At 40.9% G+C, this 19,400-nt stretch overlaps 2 protein-coding genes and 1 pseudogene across 2 annotated transcripts in view; 1 reads left to right on the forward strand and 2 right to left on the reverse strand.

Moving 5' to 3' along the window:
- NFAT5 (nuclear factor of activated T cells 5) overlaps nt 1–19,400 on the forward strand; it is a 163,024-nt gene that overhangs the window by 22,929 nt on the left and 120,695 nt on the right.
- LOC119518523 (60S ribosomal protein L4) lies at nt 6,166–7,531 on the reverse strand. Its single transcript, XM_037815725.1, has one exon. It carries the CDS (start codon nt 7,494–7,496, stop codon nt 6,240–6,242), a length of 1,257 nt encoding a protein of 418 aa, XP_037671653.1. The 5' UTR covers nt 7,497–7,531; the 3' UTR covers nt 6,166–6,239.
- LOC119519036 lies at nt 17,305–18,194 on the reverse strand (annotated as a pseudogene).

Here is a 19,400-nt window from a genome sequence, read left to right on the forward strand (position 1 = left end):
ATTCCCGTATAATTAAGATCACCCTCAGTATCTTGTCTGTTCTCATTAGATTGTCATTCCCCCTTCAGTAGCTGCTGTCTATTTCTAAGTCCTCTATATTCTACAATATAAGACACTTATTTTACATTTTTCACAGTTCACATTAGTGATAGAATACAATATCTCTCCTTTTGTGTCTGGCTTATTTCACTCAATATCGTGTCTTCAAGATTGATCCATGTTGTCATATGTTTCACAACCTCACTCCTTGTTACTGCTGTGTAGTATTCCATTATGTGTGTGTGTGTGTGTGTGTGTACCCCAAGTGCAACTAACACCATATTTTGTTATCCACTCATCTGATGAAGGACATTTTGATTGTTTCCATCTCTTGGTGATTGTGAATAATGCCGCTATGAACATCGGTGTGCAAATATCTGTTCAGGTGTCACTGCTTTTAAATCTTCTGGGTATATACCGAGAAGTGAAATTGCTGGATCGAAGGGTTACTCTATATCTAGTTTTCTAAGGAACTGCCCTCACGACACTTGGTCATGCTGGACAGTCCTTTTATTATGCTGTTGGATTTGGGTTGCAAGTATTTTGATGAGAATTTTTGCATATATATTCATGAAGAATATTGGTCTTTAATTTTCTTTTCTTGTCATTTTTTTCTGACTTTGGTGTTAGGGTAATGCTGGCTTAGTAAAGTAAGTTAGGATATGTTTCATCCTCTTTAATTTTTTGGAAGAGTTTGGAAGGATTGATGTTAGAAAATTCTTCTTGAAATGTTTGGTAAAATTCACTAGTGAATTCATCTGGTCCTGGACTTTTCTTTCTTGGGAGATTTTTGATTACTGATTCAGTCTCTACTTTTTTTTGGTCTGTTGAGATCTTCTGTTTCTCCTTGAGTTAGTTGAGTTACTTTGTGTGTTTTTAGGAATCTGTATATTTTATCTAGATTGTCATAATTTGTTGGTGTACAATTTTTCATTAAAAGTATCTGTGCCAGTTTGAATGTATTATGTCCCCCAAACGCCATTATTTTTGATGTAATCTTGTGTGGGCAGACATTATCAGTTTTGATTAGATTTCTTTGAGTGTTTCTTTGGAGATGCACCCCACCCAACTGTAGGTGATAACTCTGATGAGATCATTTCCATGGAGGCGTGGCCCTACCCATTTAGGGTGGGCTTTGATCAGTGGAGCCATATAAATGAGCTGACGGGCAGGGGGGATCTCAGTGCAGCTGTGAGTGATGTTTAGAAGAGGAGCTACAGACAGGAGGGACACTTTGAAGAAAGCACAGGAGCTGCAGATGAGAGAAAGTTTGAAGATAGCCATTGAAAGCAGACTCTTGCTCTGGAGAAGCTGAGAGAGGACAAATACCCCAAGTGCAACTAACAGTAACAGTTTTGAGGAACTGCAGCCTAGAGAGGAACGTCCTAGGAGAAAGCCATTTTGAAACCAGAACTTGGAGCAGATGCCAGCCACATGCCTTTCCAGCTAACAGAGGTTTTCCGGACACCATTGGCCATCTTCTGGTGAAGGTACCCCATTGGTGATGTGTTACCTTGGACGCTTTATGGCCTTAAGACTGTAACTGTGTAACCAAATAAACCCCTTTTATAAAAGCCAATCCATCTCTGGTGTTTTGCATTCTGGCAGTATTAGCAAACTAGAACAGTATCCTCTTATAATCCTATTTATTTCTTTAAGTTCAGCAGTCATGTTCACACTTTCATTTTTTATTTTAGTTATTTGTGTCTGCTGTGAATTGAATCTTGTCCTCTACAAAATGATGTTCAAGTTCTAACTCCCAGTCCAGTGGATATGAGCCCATTGGTAAATGGGATCTTTGAAGATTTTATTAGTTAAGGTGAGCCCAGACTGAATTAGGGTGGGCATTATTCCAATATGCCTAGAGTCCTATATTATAAGCAGAGAAAAAGGTAGTAGGAGAAAGAAGGAGACAGAGGGCCATATGACCGAGGCAGAGGTTGAGTTATGGATTGCCAGCAAGCCTCCACCAGAACGCTACTGATTTTGGAGAAAGCAAGGCCTGCTGACATCTTGATTTTGGACTTCTAGCCTACAAAACTGTGAGACAGTAAATTCCTATTGCTTAAGTCAACAAGTCTGTGATATTTATTATAGAAATCTTGACAAATTAAGATGGCATCCTCTTTCCTTTTTTCTTTGTCATTCTAGCTATTTCATTCACCTCCATTTTAGTATTTTATCATATTTTATTTTGTGTTGGCAATGTTGTAGGTTTACAGACAAATCATACAGAAAATACAGAGTTCCCATATACACCTCCTGTTTTAGCACCTTGCATTAATGTGGTACGTTTGTTAAAGTTGATGAAATTACAATGAAAGAATATTATTATAATTGTATTAACTATAGTCCATGGTTTACGTAAGTTTGTTTTTTCATTTAATTTTTATTCGGGTGACATATATACAACCTAAGATTTTCCCTTTTGGCCACATTCAAATGTATAATTCATTCCTATTAATTATGTTTAACTGTGTTGTGCTCCATCACCACCATTTATTACCAAAACTTTTTCATCATCCCAAACGCTCTAATCTTAACTCCTTCCTTCTGCTCACTGTGGGTTTAGTTTGCTCTTCTTTTTCTAGTTCCTCCAGGTGTTAGTTTAGGTTACTTATTTGAGATAAGTTTTTTTTTTTTTTAATTCATTTTTATTGAGATATATTGACATACAAAAACAAAGCGTACATTCAGTTGTTTACAGTACGATTATATTCTTGTGCATACATCACCAAAATTAATTTTTGAACATTTTCATTACCACACACAGAAAAATAATAAGAATGAAAGTTAAACTGAAAAAGAACAATTAAAGTAAAAAAGAACACTGGGTGCCTCTTTTTTTTTTTCCCTCCTCCATTTTTCTACTCATCCAGCCATAAACTAGACAAAGGAGAGTGTGGTCTATATGGCTTTCCCAATCACATTGTCACCCCTCATAAGCTACATTTTTATACAATCTCTTCAAGATTCATGGATTCTAGGTTGTAATTTGATAGTTTCAGGTATTTACTACTGGCTATTCCAATTCATTAGACCCTAAAAAGGGTTGTCTATATTGTGCATGTGTGTCCACCAGAGTGACCTCTCGGCTCCTTTTGGAATCTCTCTGCCACTGAAGCTTATTTCATTTCCTTTCACATCCCCCTTTTGGTCTAGAAGATGTTCTCCATCCCACGATGCCGGGTCTAGATTCCTCCCTGGGAGTCATATTCCACGTAGCGGGGAGGGCAGTGATTTCACCTTTCAAGTTGGCTTAGGTAGAGAGAGAGGGCCACATCTGAGCAACAAAGAGGCATTCGGGAGGAGGCTCTTAGGCACAATTATAGGCAGGCCCATCCTCTCCTTTGCAGCAACAGTCTTGCCAAGGGCAAGTCCCATGGTAGAGGGCTCAGCCCATCAAAGCCCCAGGCCCTATGTCTGTGAGCACATCAGCAACCATTGAGGTGGGGAAGCCCAACACCCCTGCATTCTTCACCAGCTCCTCAAGGGGGCTCTACATATTTTTTTCATTTTTTTTTTTAATTAACTCTTTAAAAAAATCAACTATATACAAAAAAAAAATTAAAAAAAAAACATGCAATAAAAGAAGACATTACAAACAAGCCATAACAAGGGAGTAAGAAAAAGACAACTAACCTAAGATAACTACTTTACTTCCAACATGTTCCTACTCTAACCCAAGAAAATAACCTAATATAGCAACATTTCTGTGAACTTGTTCCTACCATACCCATCAGAAATTAACAAACCATAGTCATTCCTGGCCATTCCCAGGATGTTAAATTTACCCACGATAGCTTATCTGTTCTTATTGAGTTATAATTCCCCCTTCCTTAATTGCTCTCTATCTCTAGTTCCCCTACATTCTACATTATAAACCATTTGTTTTACATTTTTCAATGTTCACATTAGTGGTAGCATGTAATATTTCTCTTTTTGTGCCTGGCTTATTTCGCTCAGCATTATGTCTTCAAGTTTCATCCATGTTGTCACATGTTTCATGACATTGTTCCTTCTTACAGCTGTGTAGTATTCCATTGTGTGTATATACCACATTTTATTTATCCACTCATCTGTTGAAGGACATTTGGGTTGTTTCAATCTCTTGACAATTGTGAATAATGCTGCTGTGAACATTGGCGTGCAGATATCTGTTCATGTCACTGCTTTCAGATCTTCCAGGTATATGCCGAGAAGTGTAATCACTGGATCAAAGGGTAACTCTATATCTAGTTTTCTAAGGAACTGTCAGACTGACTTCCAGAGTGGCTGAACCATTATACAGTCCCACCAACAATGAATAAGAGTTCCAATTTCTCCACATCCTCTCCAGCATTTCTAGTTTCCTGTTTGTTTAATGGCAGCCATTCTAATTGGTGTGAGATGGTATCTCATTGTGGTCTTAATTTGCATCTGTCTAATAGCTAGTGAAGCTGAACATTGTTTCATGTGTTTCTTGGCCATTTGTATATCCTCTTCAGAGAACTGTCTTTTCATATCTTTTGCCCATTTTATAATTGGGCTGTTTGTGCTATTGTCATTGAGTTGTAGGATTTCTTTATATATGCAAGATATCAGTCTTTTGTCAGGTACATGGTTTCCAAAAATTTTTCCCATTGAGTTGGCTGCCCACCTTTTTAACAAACTCCTTTGAGGTACAGAAACTTCTAAGCTTGAGGAGTTTCCGTTTACCTGTTTGTTTGTTTGTTGCTTGTGCTTTGGGTGTAAAGTCTAGGAAGTGGCTGCCTAATACAAGGTCTCAAAGATGTTTCCCTACATTATCTTCTAGGAGTTTTATGGTACTGTCTTTTATATTGAGATCTTTGATCCGCTTTGAGTTAATTTTTGTGTAGGGTGTGAGGTAAGGGTCCTCTTTCATTCTTTTGGATATGGATATCCAACTCTCCCAGCCCCATTTGTTGAAAAGACTGTTATGTCCCAGTTCAGCGGCTTTGGGGGCCTTATCAAAGATCAGTTGGCTGTATATCTGGGGGGTCTATCTCCGAATTCTCAATTCGATTCCATTGATCAATATGTTTATCTTTGTGCCAGTACCATGCTGTTTTGACAACTTTGGCTTTATAATAAGCTTCATAGTCAGGGAGTGTAAGTCCTCCCACTCCGTTTTTTTTTTTTTTTTTTAGAGTGTTTATAGCAATTCGAGGCATCTTCCCTTTCCAGAGAAATTTGATAGCTAGCTTTTCCAAGTCTGCAAAGTAAGTTGTTGGAATTTTGATTGGGATTGCATTGATTCTGTAGATGAGTTTGGGTAGAATTGACATCTTAATGCCATTTAACTTTCCTATCCATGAACATGGAATATTTTTCCATCTTTTAAGGTCCCCTTCTATTTCTTTCAGTAGAGTTATGTAGTTTTCTTTGTATAGGTCTTTTACATCTTTGGTTAAGTTTATTCCTAGGTACTTGATGTTTTAGTTGGTATTGAAAATGGTATCTTTTTCTTGAGTGTCTCTTCAATTTGTTCATTTCTAGCATATAGAAACATTACTGACTTATGTGCATTAGTCTTGTATCCCGCTACTTTGCTAAATTTGTTTTTTAGCTCTAGTAGCTGTGTCATTGATTTCTCAGGGTTTTCCAGATACAAGATCATATCATCTGTAAACAAAGACAGTTTTACTTCTTCTTTTCCAATTTGGATGCCTTTTATTTCTTTGTCTTGCTGGATTGCCCTGGCTAGCGCTTCCAGCACAATGTTGAATAACAGTGGTGACAGCGGGCATCCTTGTCTTGTTCCTGATCTTAGAGGGAAGCCTTTCAGTCTCTCACCATTGAGTACTATGCTGACTGTGGGTTTTTCATATATGCTCTTTATCATATTGAGGAAGTTTCCTTCAGTTTCTACCTTTTGAAGTGATTTTAGCAAAAACGGATTTTGGATTTTGTTGAATGCTTTTTCAGCTTCTTATTGAGATGATCATTTGATTTTTCTCTTTTGATTTGTTAATGTGTTGTAATACATTGATTGATTTTCTTATGTTGAACCATCGTTGATGCCTGGAATGAACCCCAATTGGTCATGGTGTATGATTTTTTTAATGTGCCTTTGGATTCGATTTGCAAGTACTTTGTTTTTGTTTTTTTTTTTTTTTTTTTTTTTCACTGCCTTTTTCATCTGGTCTTTATTCAAAATAAGGTGTCCAATATAATTTGACTTTTATGGAATAAGCAATTTAAACAGCAGGCTTCTTTTCTTCTGTGGTAGGTTTCTTTTCTGCTGGCTTCTTGGTATCTGCAGCCTTCTTTCTCACCGAAAGCTTCTGCTTCTGTGGCTTCTTAACACCAGTAGCCTTCTTTCCTTTCTTCCCCACTACAGGCTTCTTGCCTGGAACCCCCTTCTCATCTGATTTGGCCTCTAGTGCTGCTGCAGCTTTATCCATCCTGAGTTTGTGATTCCTAGCCTGGCGAAGAATGGTGTTTCGGCGCATAGTCTTTGCATAGGGATTCAGTTTCAACATGATTCTCAGGTTTTTCAGTGGGTTCTTCTTTAGAACTTGGCGATGAATCTTCTTGCGTGGTGCTCGGAGGGCTCGTTGGATCTCTGGGCTTTTCAAGATTCTGCTAAGGTCTGTATTCATCATCTTGTGCATGGGAAGGTTGTAGTTACTCTTGAGGGAAGCAGCTTTACGCCACGTGCCATACAGTTCATCTAACTTGCGGAAAGCACTTTCAGTCCAAATGCAGAAACGTCCCACATGCCCACCAGGAGCAAGTTTCAAAATATTCAGCTTGCTTACATTAAGCAGAGTAATTCCAGGGATGTTTCTGAAGGCCTTAATGATACCATTGTCCTCATTATAGATGATGCATGGTCCCCTGCGCTGTATGCGACGACGGTTTCTCATTTTGCTCTTGCCAGCTCTCATTCGCTGAGAGGCATAGACCTTTTTGATATCATTCCAGGCCTTAAGTTTCTTAAGAAGCAAAACAGCCTCCTTGGTCTTCTTGTAGCCTTCAACTTTATCTTCCACCACCAAAGGAAGTTCAGGAACTTCCTCAATGCGATGACCTTTAGACATGACCAGCGCTGGTAAGGCTGAGGCAGCCAGGGCAGAGCAGATGGCATATCGCTTCTGTGTTGTGTTTACTCTACGGTGCCATCGACGCCATGTTTTGGTTGGTGCAAACATGCGACCTCCACGACACATATTTCCAAAAGCACCCTGGCCAGATCGGTGAGTCCCACCGCCTCGAACTCTGGGGATTCGAGCCACAGCTCTGCCAGTGCCCCAAGACTCAGCACTGGTTTGATGACCTGCTAACTCACTGACAGCATAGGGCTGTCTGTTGTTTTTGCGCAAGTTGGTGTGAACGAAGTTCACAATATCCGGTCTAATGGGAGCCTTGAACACAGCAGGCAAAGTAACATTTTTGCCAGATGACTCCCCCTTTTCAGAGTACACCGATATCAATGGACGAGCACACGCCATGTCGGGGAGAGGTGAAGGCCACACTCCTCTCAACCCGGCGGCTCCCACAGGAAAAGGCAAGTACTTTGTTGAGAATTTTTGCATCTATATTCATTAGGGAGATAGGCCTGTAGTTTTCCTTTTTAGTATCATCGTTGCCTGATTTTGGTATTAGACTGATGTTAGCTTCATAAAATGTGTTAGGTAGTATTCCACTTTCTTCAATGTTTTGAAAGAGTTTAAGTAAGATTGGTGTCAGTTCTTTTTGGAAAGTTTGGTAGAATTCCCCTGTGACACCATCTGGCCCTGGGCATTTGTTTGTGGGAAGCTTTTTGATGATTGATTGGATCTCTTTGCTTGTGATTGGTTGGTTGCAGTCCTCTATTTCTTCTCTGGTCAGTCTAGGTTGTTCATATGTTTCCAGGAAATTGTCCATTTTCTCTACATTATCCAGTTTGTTGGCATACAGTTGTTCATAGTATCCTCTTATAATTTTTTTAATTTCTTCGGGATCTGCATTAATGTCACCTTTCTCATTCATTATTTTGTTTATATGGGTCTTCTCTCTTTTTGATTTTGTCAGTCTAGCTAGGGGCTTGTCAATCTTGTTGATCTTCTCAAAGAACCAACTTTTTCGTGTTATTCTCTCCATTGTTTTTGTGTTCTCTATGTCATTTATTTCTGCTTTAATCCTTGTTATTTCTTTTCTTCTACTTGGTTTAGGATTGGTTTGCTGTTCATTTTCTAGCTTCTGCAGTTGATCCATTAGTTCTTTGATTTTACCTCTTTCTTCCTTTTTAATGTATGCATTTAGTGCTATAAATTTCCCCCTCAGTACAGCTTTTGCTGCATCCTATAGGTTTTGATATGTTGTGTTCTCATTTTCATTTGTCTCTATATATTTAGCAATTTCTCTTGCTGTTTCTTCTTTAACCCACTGATTGTTTAGGAGCATGTTGTTTAACCTCCAGGTATCTGTGAATTTTTTAAGTCTCTGATGGTTATTGACTTCTAATTGTATTCCATTGTGGTCAGAGAATGTGCTTTGAATAATTTCAATTTTTTTAAATTTATTGAGGCTTGTTTTATTTCCCAGCATGTGATCTATTCTGGAGAAAGTTCCGTGAGCACTAGAGAAGAATGTGTATCCTGGTGATTTGGGATGTAATGTTCTATATATGTCTGTTAAATCCAGTTCTTTTATCAGATTGTTTAGGTTTTCAGTTTCCTTATTGGTCTTCTGTCTTGTTGATCTATCTATAGGAGAGAGTGATGTGTTGAAGTCTTCTACAATTATTGTGGAAACATCAGTTGCTTCCTTTAGTTTTCCCAGTGTTTGTCTCATGTATTTTGTGGCACCTTGATTCGGTGCATAAACATTTATGATTGTTATTTCTTCTTTTTGAATTGCCCCTTTTTTTGGTATATAGTGACTTTCTTTGTCCCACATAACATCCTTCCATTTACAGTCTATTTTATCTGAGATTAATGTTGCTACTCCTGCTTTCTTTTGGCTGTAGCTTGCATGAAATATTTTTTCCATCTTTTCACTTTCAATTTCTTTGTGTCCCTGTGTCTAAGATGAGTCTCTTGTATGCAACATATTGATAGTTCATAATTTTTGATTCATTCTGGCAATCTGTATCTTTTGATTGGGGAGTTTAATCCATTTCCATTCAGTGTTATTACTGTGATGGCATTTCTTGAATCAGCCATCTTATCTTTTCGTTTATGTTTGTCAGATATATTTTTTCCCCTCTCTCTCTTAATGTCCTTTTACGTACCCATACTGAATCTCTTTAGTACTGAATCTTTCTCCATCTCTCTGTATCTTCTTTCTTTGTTTCTCTGTTGGTAGGGCTCTCTTTAGTATCTCAAGTAGGGCTGGTCTCTTGTTTGCAAATTCTCTCAGCATTTATTTGTGAAAAATTTAAGCTCCTCAAATATGAAGTAGAGCTTTGTTGGATAAAGAATTCTTGGTTGGCAGTTTTGCTCTTTCAGAATTTTAAATATGTCATGCCACTGCCTTCTTGCCTTCATGGTGGCCACTGAGCAGTCACTGCTTAGTCTTATGTTGTTTCTCTTGTATGTGGTGAATTGCTTCTCTCTTGCTGCTTTCAGATCTTTCTCCTTCTCTTCAGCATTTGGCAATCTGATCAGAATATGTCTTGGAGTGCATTTATTTGGATTTATTCTATTTGGAGTTTGTTGGGCATCTATGATTTGCATATTTATGTCATTTGGAGGGTTGAGAAGTTTTCCCCAACAATGTCTTTGAATACTCTTCTTAGTCCTTTACCCTTCTCTTCCCCTCTGGAACACCAGTGATTCTTATATTTGTGCACTTCATGTTTCCCATCATTTCCCTGAAATCCATTTCAAATTTTTCAGTTTTTTTCATCATTTGTTCTTTTGTGCTTTCACTTTCCAACACATGACCTTCAAGTTCACTTATTTGTTCCCCTGCATCTTCAAATCTGGTTTTCTGTGTCTCAAGAATATTTTTAATTTGATCAACAGTAACTTTTAATTCCTTGAGATTCACTATTTTTTTTATTTACTCTTGAAAATTCTTCTTTATGCTCTTCTAAGATTTTCTTGATGTCTTTTATATTCTGAGCCATGATATTGGTGTTTGTGATTACTTCTTTGATTAATTGCTCCAAGTTCTGTGTCTCCTCTGGTTTTTTAATTTGGGCATTTTGGTTATCCGTATCTTCTGGTTTCCTCGTATGCTTTTTAATTTTCTGTTGTTTTTGGTCTCTTGGCATTTGCTTATTTTGGTAGGGTTCTTTTAGGATATGCCAGCTTATTTAAACAATTATCTATAATTTGACAGAGTACAGCTTGACAGAGTGCAGTTTCCCTGACCTACCAGCAGATGGCCCTCCTGAGCCACCTCTTACCCTCCCCTCATGTCAGTTCTCCCCAACTTTTTCTGTGCACTGAGTGGGGACCCAAACCATGTGGGGGTCAAATCAGTGTACCAATTTTTCGTGTGCTGTGGGAACCAACAGCTCTGTAGGTTGGAGGCATGCCCTCTACAGTTTGGCAGGAAGACGGTTCTAAGACACAGTACTCCCAGTCATTCCTGGAGCTGCAAGTGGAATACCCTAGGACTGCAGTATGCATTTAACCCTTTGGCTTAGATTCCCCCTAGTCCCTCGGGGTGTGGAAACTACCCACTTCCACAGACCTGCTGCAGCGGCCCTTCCCTGGCGTGGGGGCTCTTGGCTGAGGGTGTGTGAAGGGTTATCACCCATGCTAGATACTGAGGCAGCTGCCCGGGGTATGGAAGGTACTCCCTACCATGCTCAGCTGCGACTCTAGCTGCCAGTTCCCCAGCGGCTTTCAGGGTCAGACACTAATCCTCCTCCAAACACAGTCTCTCAGTTTCTCCCCACCATGCTTGACTGCGACTCCAGCTGCTGTTTCCCTGGCAGCTTTCTGGACCAAACACTCAACGTCTCTGAATATAGTCTCTCGGTTTCTCCCCACTGCACTTGACTGCGACTCTATCTGTTGTTTACCCAGCAGCTTTCCGGACTGAACACTCACACGTCTCCCCACACATTCTCTCAGTTTCTCCAAGTACACAGTCACTATAGATGTAGAAGTCTCTCCTCAGCCGATGGAACTCTGGAACCTCTATTCTGGAGCACTTTCTGTCTTTTATCTAGTGTTTTCCATGGAGGAGAAGTTTGCTCTGTCTCTTATAATCTGCCATCTTGGATCCCTCCTCTCTAATCATTAGTAAGGTGGTATATTAAAGTCTCCTACCATTAATATTGGGCCATCTGTTTCTCCCTTCAAATGTCAATATTTTTTTCATGTATTTTTGGCCTCTATTGTTAGGTACATGTATGTTTGTAATTTTTATATCTTCTTGTTGAATTGATTCTCTTATCAATATATAGTGTCCTTCTTTGTCCCTTGTTACAATTTGTTATTTTACTTAAAATGTACTTTATCTGATATTGGTATAGTCACCCCAGCTTGTTTTTGGTTATTATTTGCATGAAATATTTTTTGCCATCCTTTCACTTTCAACCCATTTGTGTTTTTGAATTTACGGTGAGTCTCTGTAAATGGTTGGGTAGTACTTTTTTTTTTTTTAAATCTATTCCATTGATCTCTGCCTTTGGATTAGAGAGTTTAATCCAGTTTCATTTAAAGTAGTTACCGAAAATGCAAGACTTCTGCCATTCTATTTGGTTTTTGTAAGTCTTAAACTTTTTTTGTTATTCATTTCTTTCTTTACTGCCTACTTTTGTGTTTAGATGGCTTTTTTTAGATGATTTTTTTTTTAGTGAACTGTTCCAGTTTGCTTGTGCTGCCTTTTCGCAAAACATCAGAAATGGATCGGTTTTTATAAAGGGGGTTTATTTGGTTACAAAGTTACAGTCTTAAGGCCATAAAGTGTGGTCCAAGGTAACGCATCAACAGTTGTTACCTTCTGTCCTAGTTTGCTAATGCTGCAGAATGCAAAACACCAGAGATGGATTGGCTTTTATAAAACGGGGATTTATTTTGCTACACAGTTACAGTCTTAAGGCCACAAAGCGTCCAAGGCAACACATCAGCAATCGGGTACCCTCACCAGAGGATGGCCAATGGCCTCCGGAAAACCTCTGTTAGCTAGGAAGGCAGCTGGCATCTGCTCCAAAGCTCCGGCCTCAAAACGGCTTTCTCCCAGGACGTTCCTCTCTAGCAAGCTTGCTCCTCTTCAAAACATCACTCCCAGCTGCACTCTCTTCCTCCCCCCGAGTCAGCTCATTTATGTAGCTCCACCGATCAAGGCCCACCCTGAATGGGCGGGGCCACACCTCCATGAGAACATCTCATCAGAATCATTGCCCAGAGCTGGGTGGGGCACATTCCAAGCAAATCCAACCATCACCAAAACGCCTGCCCCACACAAAACCACAAAGATAATGGCATTTGGGGGACACAATACACTCAAACCGGCACATTCCACCCCCTGAACCCCAAAATGACATTATCTTTCCAAATACAAAATATATTCATTCCATCACAATATCACAAAAACTTAAATCATTTCAGTAACAAAAGTTAAGTACAAAATCCCATCAAAATCAGTTTAGGCTTGGTCAGTTCTAAGGCATAATTCCCCTCTAGCTGTGGATCTGTGAACCTAGAACAAGTTATGTGCTTCCAATATACAAAGGAGAGACATTCATAGGATAAACATTTCCATTGCCATAAGGAGAAACAGTAAGGAAAACAGGGTTAACAGGAGCAAAACAGTTCCTAAAACCCACAGGACAAAGTCCATTAGATTTCAAAGTCCGAGAGTCATTTACAGAACAATGTTGCATCCTTGGGGCTTGAGAGAGTGGGAGCCTAACCCTTCCCAAGGGCCTTTTCTGCAGCCCGTTCCTCTCCAAACACTTAGGTGAGTGCGCCAACATTTCCACACATTGGGGAGACCACCTTCTCGGCCCCACCCTCCTCAAACATCGGGACAGCTCCCGGATTCCCTTCCATCTCTGGGACACACGCTCAACCCCTTCAGAACAGTGTGGTGGCAGCCAGGCTCTCCCCAATTCCCTGGGAATGTGCTCCACCCTCTTTGGGACCTGAGGTGGCAAAACTCTTCCAGAGCATCGAGGCGGAAAGCCCGCCCTCGACCTCCAGGGCAAACTCACCCTTTCCATGCATGTGGGCTGCTCCACTCTCCCAGCCCTAAACCTCTTGACTCCAGACCTCAACCTCCATGGCTCTGTCTTTGAAGAGATTTTTCCTTTAATTTTTTCCTTGTCTGTCTCCTCCAGTCCAGACCGGCAATGGCTCCGTCTATAAAGATCTCGCAAAAATTCTGTTGGCTTTGCATGAAGCATACAGGGGTCAAAGCCATCAGACAATAGGACTTTCCACAGATCCTTTCTGGATAATTCCATCTCCAATCCTGGCTTGTACTGAAATGGTGGCTGGGTTCCATGTTTGGTTACATCCTCACGTTGGGCTGTAGCTTCTGGGATTCCACCCCCTGGAAGCTCGTAATTTTCCAAGCCATCAGCTTCTGGTTTCTTGGAACCCAAGAGTTCAGTTCTAAGTTTATCTCTCTCTGCTCGCATTTTACTATAAGCTGCAAGGAGAAGCCAGGGTATATCTTCCACACGTAGTCTGGAGATCTCCTCAGCTAAGTATTCCAGGTTGCCACTTTTAAATTCTTCCTTCCATCTGACACCAGGACTCAATTTTGCCAAATTCTGTGCCACTTTAAAACAAGGATCGCCTTTCTTCCAGTTTACAACAACACATTCATCATTTCTGCTCAAGTCCTCATCCGAAGTATCTTTAGAGTCCATATTTCCACAAACAGTCTCTTTAAAGCAGTTTTGGCCTTTTCTATCAAGCTCCTCACAACTCTTCCAGAAACTCCCCCTTATCCATTGAAAAAGCCGTTCCAACATGTTTGGTATTTGCAGACTCAGCAGCAAAAGCACCCCACTCTTGGTACCAAAATCTGTCCTAGTTTGCTAATGCTGCAGAATGCAAAACACCAGAGATGGATTGGCTTTTATAAAACGGGGATTTATTTTGCTACACAGTTACAGTCTTAAGGCCACAAAGCGTCCAAGGCAACACATCAGCAATCGGGTACCCTCACCAGAGGATGGCCAATGGCCTCCGGAAAACCTCTGTTAGCTAGGAAGGCAGCTGGCATCTGCTCCAAAGCTCCGGCCTCAAAACGGCTTTCTCCCAGGACGTTCCTCTCTAGCAAGCTTGCTCCTCTTCAAAACATCACTCCCAGCTGCACTCTCTTCCTCCCCCCGAGTCAGCTCATTTATGTAGCTCCACCGATCAAGGCCCACCCTGAATGGGCGGGGCCACACCTCCATGAGAACATCTCATCAGAATCATTGCCCACAGCTGGGTGGGGCACATTCCAAGCAAATCCAACCATCACCAAAACGCCTGCCCCACACAAAACCACAAAGATAATGGCATTTGGGGGACACAATACACTCAAACCGGCACACCTTCCTTGGAGGATGGCCAATGGCCTTCAGAAAACCTCTGTTAGCTGGGAAGGCATGTGGCTGGCGTCTGCTTCAGAGTTCTGGTTTCAAAATGGTTTTCTCCAAAATGTTGCTCTCTAGGCTGCAGTTCCTCAAAAATGTCACTCTTAGTTGCTCTTGGGGTGTTTGTCCTCTCTTAGCTTCTCTGGAGCAAAAGTCTGATTTCAAAGGCTGTCTCCAAAATGTCTCTATAAGCTGCAGCTCCTCTCTCAGCTCCTGTGCATTCCTCAGTGTCCCTCTTGGCTGTAGCAAGCTCGCTCCATCCTTCTGAGCTTATATAGTGCTCTAGTAGACTAATCAAGGCCCTTGCTGAATGGGCAGGGCACACCTCCATGGAAACTGTCTAATCAGGGTTATCACCTACAGTTGTGTGGGTCCCATCTGCATGGAAACACTTAATCAAAGAATTACAATCTTATCAACATTAATACATCTGCCCACACAGATTGCATCAAAGATAATGGTATTTTGGGGGACATAATACATTTAAACTGGCACATGAACAATTTAGCATTGTTTCTCATTTCTTTTTTTTTACATTCAAGTATTAGGTAAATAATTTAATGATATAATGCCCAAATTCCTTTAAACACATCTGACCATATTTTTGTCTGAAGTACAGATCTGAAATTGTACAAATTGAACTCCAATATTAAACATGAATTAAGCATATTGAATGAAAAAAATTCCCGACTGACATCCCTTCCACTCATTCCCCTCTCCTACTCACTTGCGCTTACCTGAAATGATTTTTATTTAAGATACCTAGTTAAATCTTTAACAGACAATGTGGGAGGAAAATGTCTGCTTGCAAAAGGTTGAGACTAGTCATGGGCTGGGCAGTGCACTGTGGACTCGGAGCCACCTGCTTTTTGCTGGGAACCGGTCCATTTTCTATTCTGTTTTGATCCATTTGGCTTCAGTGAAGTAGCATTCATTAACTAGTGACTGTTTTGAGTATGGAGAGAAGGGTAAAGTAGAAGACTGTTTTCTTTTAGAGAGAAAGCAAATGGAAGGTCAGCCTACAGCTCTGGAGCACTTCAGGTACCATACTGAGCAGCCTCTCCTGGATATCCACAGAAACTCACTTCCCTGACCCTCTTGCTTCTGTGACTGTGACTGTGGCTGTGGCCAACACAGAGGCCTCACAGAGAGCAGTAAATTTAGGGAAACCGGAGGTCTGAGGCAGCTGACAGTGATAGACACACATGGTATGGCTATTATTAACATCTTTGGCTTGCTTGCTTTCAGCAGTATCCACTGTTAAGAAAACTTTTTATTGCGAGAGACCCTGCTGGTCTTGGAGCAGCATGGAATGATTAGGCTTACTTTAGTTGTGACAGGAATGACCCTATGGCCAAAGTACAGCTACCCATCACCAAGTCTGTGAGGACCAGATGAACTGTGGGGGTCTTGTGTCAGTGCACATATATATACATATGGGAAAGTTTAAGAAAATTGCTTTTCTTATGTTTCATTACCTTATAAAGTCACACCCTATAAAAAAATCACTATTAAAATTCACAGGCTTCCGGTATCCAGTTTTAGAAGGTTCCAGCACTTTTAAAGCATGGCGAAGAGTTAAGGACCTCAAGGTAAATTTCAGGATGGATTAATCCTGACATTATTCGCTGCCTAGTACAAGCACTAAGTTCTGTTTAATCCTGTCTGAGAGGAAAGGACTTCATCCACAAGTATTGTCACTCCATAACTAAACAGGGAACAAAGACTTCTGTTGAAGGTTTTGGCACTCTCTGTTCCCTGGAAGGTTGCTAATTGGTAGAGGCACCGAGGACAGTCAGTGGTCCAAGGTGGCTTGACAGCTCCTAGATGGGCCAACAAGAATCCTTTCCAGGCCAGGACCCAGAAACCAGAAGCTAAGAGCTGATTTCAGCCACTGGGTCTCCATCAAAGCATGGCAGAACAGCCCCATCCCTTTGGCTCCTTCCTCAGTCTAAAGTCTGGCAGAGTAGAAGTTCTTTTGGAGAGGGAAGAGGGGAAGTTGTCACAGGTGAAGGCCATGCTGCTTCCCAAAGGCCTGATGCTCTAGGTCTCACCTAACGTTATAGTCAGAATGAGGAATATGGTTTCACTTAGGAATTGAATTGGCACTATTTTAGGTTAAGTGTGGAGCATCTTGGGAAAATTCAGGATGCCTACTCTGAAACTTTTTAACTTAGGAATTTGGAAGCCACACTTGGAATACTATGCGGACATATTCCACTATTAAAAATCTAAATAGATATTTTGGTTCTCAATCTCCACAAAAACCTTTTTAAATATTTTAACTGCTCAGTATAGTGCACACGTAAAGCAAACGTTTAAAAGAGACTTTACATCTTAAATGGGTTACACAATCATTTATAACCATCTTCACAGAACATGGTCCATGCTGGATTTCTTTGTGATATCTGAGGTTAAACATGGAACCAAATTATGTGTTTCACTCAACATGTAACTGAATTGCATGTATATATACAGGTTTATGCAATAGCCCTGATACACTTACATTTGACCTTTCAGAGAAGTTACTTAGGGCTGTTGGCTCAGCCTGTATATTCTGCCAAGGACAAAAGCAGCAACTTTTCTATTTCAGTAAAATTATGAGCAGAAGTTTTATGATATAAAATAGAAGTCCTTCCATAAAGTTTAAGATTTAGAAAAAGGGAAGACAAAAACATAAAATTCCCATGGATTCAATATAATTCTACATTGGTCTTAAATTCTGTGAAACGCCGAGATAAGCTATAGTCTCTAAATGTATGTACTTCGATCCAGGTTCATTATGTTTCAAACTGGTTCATCATCAACTTCCTTCTGTATTCCTAGGCCAAAACAGAGTCCTATTGGCAGAGAATGCATGAATCATAGTAGGCTTCATTCCAGAATATAGGGCTGTTATTCCTTCATTTTCCACAACACTTAAAGAAGTTCTGATAAATCCTGCCTGTTTTCCAGCCATGGAAAGAACCTGAATTCTGGGTTTGATACAATCCACTGGCCAGCCAGAGGCAGATTCCACCAACTCCACCACTTAATATGAAAGAGACAGGGCCTAGTTTGTCTTTTGATCTCCCTGTTGCAAAAATAACCCCAATCAGCTCAATTCATAGCCACATAAGCAGCAGAAATAGCCTGGTACTTCTCCAAATAAAGTGCTAGGGAGACCCAGGTAGAAGCCCAAGGGGCCATCCTTCGTGAGGATGCTCTTCAGGACAGACCCATCTGTTTTATGGCTTTTGGGGGTCCTTCCTGAAGTCTCCATTTTGTACATAGTCTACAGGCAGCACTTCACGAGCTCAGTAGAACAGCGCCACCAACGCAGCAAAGGCAGAGGTGAAGGAGTGGCCTTCTGTAGGTTACTCAGTTTTGCCTGCTTGTCTGATCCAACCATCTTCCTCATGACCTGTTGGCAGAAGCCGTAACACATTAAGAAATGGAGTTTATGCGATGTTGGTGATCTGCACAGGGCTGGTCCCCTTGTAAAACCCCCAGAAGCCTGCCTGGAAGTAGGTCTTGAGACAGCAGTCAGTGAGCGCACTGTACAGGTCAGAGAACATTTGCATCTTCACCTTCATCGTGTGAAAGGGCTGCCCGGCCAGCATGCATGCTGTGCCCTCTGTGCCCCCGCTGTGAGGTCGATGGCAGCTTGGAGAGCGGGATTGGACTTCATGTTCATCCACTTGAATGTTAGTTTCTGTGGATGACAGCTCTCAGGCTTATGATTTACACCGCGTATCCCTCCTGGCCTGCACGCAGGTGCTGGGCGGGGTCTGCACTCACCGCTGCGTGGAGCGCCAGGGGTGGCCGCATTCTGCTAGGCTCCATGGCCTCCTCTAGCCTGTCACTCCCCCCGCCGGCTCTCACTCCCCTCACCAGGGAGGTGCTAAACCCATGTGCCTGACTGCAGACCGCCCCTTTCTCATATCTTTTTTTTTTTCTTACATTTTATTTTGAAATATATTCAAAGTTATAGGAACAGTTGCAAAAATAATAGAAACCCCATACACAGAACTCCAGCATTCCCTGACCCCCCCGATACCCCTATCCACTAACTTTAACATGTTGTCACACTGCTATTTCTTTCCCTCCCTCCCTCCCTTGCTCCCTCTCTCCCTGTCTATCATCCATCATCTGTTGCTCTGTCTTCTGAACATATGAGAGCTAGTTGCACACATCCTTGAACAAACACTATAATTCACATATACAATTCCCATGAACAAGAACATTCTTTTATGCAGTCCCATTAAGCACAGCTAGGAAGTACAAGAGATTCAACAATGATACAAAGCTTACATTCTGTATTTCCTTTTCCTTATGTCTCAAATGTGTCCCTTTGAGCTTCCTGTCCTCCAACCTCAGATCCCATCCAGGGTCATCCTTGGCATTCAATTGTCATCTATTTAGACTGTCTTTTTTTTTTTTTTTCCTCAATTGTGGAAACATATATACAGCCTAAATCTTCTCATTCCACCCCCTCCCTAGCCTTCCACTGGTGGGATTAATCACATTTAGAATGTTGTAATGCCATCACCCTCCCACCATCCATTACTAGAAATTTCCCTTCACCTCAAACAGCAACCCTACACTCATTTCTTAACTCCCCATTGCCCCTTGCCCCATTTCTCTTAACCCATACTCTACTTTTCATCTCTGTGGTCATATTCTCTGATAATGTCTTTGTGCTTACTGTGGGGCTTAAATTTAACCTCTTAAATCCATAACAATTTTGTTTTTCTTTGATACCAACTTAATTTCAATAGGACACATAAACTATGTTCATATACTCCTCCATTCCTCCACCTTTATATAGTTCTTGTCAAAAATTACATATTTTACATTGAGTTCAAAACCAGTGATTTGTCATTAGAGTTTGTGT

The sequence above is a fragment of the Choloepus didactylus genome, chromosome 22 (assembly GCF_015220235.1).
Source record: "Choloepus didactylus isolate mChoDid1 chromosome 22, mChoDid1.pri, whole genome shotgun sequence".
Lineage (NCBI taxonomy): Eukaryota > Metazoa > Chordata > Mammalia > Pilosa > Megalonychidae > Choloepus > Choloepus didactylus.

What these genes read in the sequence shown, in the direction of transcription:
- LOC119518523 (XM_037815725.1), bottom strand. Translation starts at nt 7,496, where the DNA reads ATGGCGTGTGCTCGTCCATTGATATCGGTGTACTCTGAAAAGGGGGAG.